The following is a 1774-nucleotide window of genomic DNA, read 5'->3' as shown; positions in this document are numbered from 1 at the left end:
GGCAGGGTCCCCCCATAGTCCCCTCCCCCAGCCCCTGCTCCCCTGCTTCTAGTACTTACCAGCTCAGAGTGGCTGCAGCTCCCTGCTGCAGCCACTGGGGATTGCCCAAATCATCAAAGCTCTCTGAATCTTTTCTGAAGATTCAGAGAGCTTTGAATCGATGCAGACCTTTAAATTGGTCCCGATTTGATTTGGATTCGGAGATTCAGCCACCAAATCTCCTCCGAATCAAAATAGGACCCAAAGCTTTGCACAGCCCTAGTAATTGCAGCACATTAAAGCAGCCTTGCTGCTCATGTATAGGTGCCCTATAGGTTTATCTTGTGAATCATGCTTGTACACCTAACAGGGCTAACATTGCTCAGCACCCCATGGCATCCATCCAAGGATACCAGGGCACCATAGGGTGCCATGGGTCCTTCATTGAGAATCACTGCTCTAAAGGCACAAGTTGTTCAGTACTTACTTACAAAATACACTGGAAAAGGACAAAGATTTCATTACAGTCAGATTTAACTTTGTTCAGTGGGAAGACTGCTTTTCTTCTACAAATTCTGGGGTGACAGCTAGCTGCCAACTGACTGCAGAGCTATGCACTGACAGGTATTTTCTGTAGAAACACACATTATCATCACTACCCCCTTTTAAATACAATTTAAACTAGTGCTGTAGGACAGAAAACACAGTTTAAAACTACTCAGTGAGGAAGCCACAGTTATCACAAACTTGGTGGGACGGTAGAGCTTTAACCCAACTAGTGTTTAGGTAATAAAAGGTGCAAATACACATGTAAGAAAGAAGAGATTTCTTTTTTAGCCATTTTAAACTCTCATTTTGCTGAAACAGCATCCATATTCATTCCTTTCAACAAGCTCTGCAGACAGTTCAGGATGACAGCGGCTCCAGCACTCTGATACTGTCAACCTCACGTTTCCATAATACTGCAGTAACTACCTATAGGAGAAGTCTATGCAAGTGTGTTACCCTCTCTCTTCATTTTCTTCCTTTTTTTCAGATTCTTGCTCTGTAAATGAATCAGAGACGAGCTTAAGTGCACGTTCAGAATGGGAGACTACTTTCTGGATGGCCTGCAGCTCTTCTTCTGTTGGGTAGATACTAGAGTGCTTTGTCATGATGTGACGGTCATTTGAAGAATCTGGACATCTAGTAGACTGAGAGAAATAAAATGACAAACTTTATTACCAGAGAGACCTGGGTTAAACTGGAAAAAGACTGAAAAAATTCTTAGCAGTGCCCTCACTATCAGACATTGCACATCGTTACAGAACTATATTTAGAGATGCAAAAATGTATACAAAAGAAAAGGAAGCATTTGCCTTTTTGATTATTCAAGCAAGAATAGGGACTCATAAGGTATGACTAGTTTCTGCGTTAAGAAAACAATAAGGACATTTTAGCTGCTGTAGGAAGCAAGATTCAGCAAATGGCATCCTTCCCTTCAAGTTTGCATTCACTAATGTTTCATCACAGAATTAGAGGGTTTTGGACTCTACAAGGGGAAGATTTATGAATGAGACTTAAACAAAACACCTATCCATTTGTGATCCTTAAAAAACAATAGTATTTTGTGCCCTATGGACACAAATTCAACTAAAGTTCTTACATACTGCCTCCTTCTTGCACCCCCTGTAATTTTGACTGGAGAATGTAGTTTTTATCTTACTTTCCCAAGTACTGCATAGGAAGCTGTCAACTTCCAAAGTAATGGTAGGTGTCAGGGGTGACTGGTGCCTCCTGAGTCTGGGGGGCACAA

General features: G+C 41.8%; 1 protein-coding gene across 5 annotated transcripts in view; it reads right to left on the bottom strand.

The window, feature by feature from the left end:
- The window catches only part of ZFR2 (zinc finger RNA binding protein 2), a 42067-nt gene that overhangs the window by 28225 nt on the left and 12068 nt on the right, over positions 1–1774 (bottom strand). The window contains exon 1 of one of the 5 annotated variants that reach the window (XM_019513250.1): positions 985–1200. The exons of 3 other annotated variants lie outside the window; for them this stretch is intronic. In XM_019513250.1, coding sequence (XP_019368795.1) covers positions 985–1133 — 149 coding nt within the window. In that variant the 5' untranslated portion in view covers positions 1134–1200. Of the gene's footprint in view, positions 1–984; positions 1201–1774 lie in introns of those variants that run through there. One more of the 5 variants, XM_019513251.1, reaches the window with a different exon arrangement.

Source organism: Gavialis gangeticus, unplaced genomic scaffold, assembly GCF_001723915.1.
Source record: "Gavialis gangeticus isolate Ggan-Ray unplaced genomic scaffold, GavGan_comp1, whole genome shotgun sequence".
Taxonomy (NCBI): Eukaryota; Metazoa; Chordata; order Crocodylia; family Gavialidae; genus Gavialis; species Gavialis gangeticus.
The sequence above is the reverse complement of the archived record's forward strand: the minus strand, read 5'-3'. Positions and strand labels throughout refer to the sequence as shown.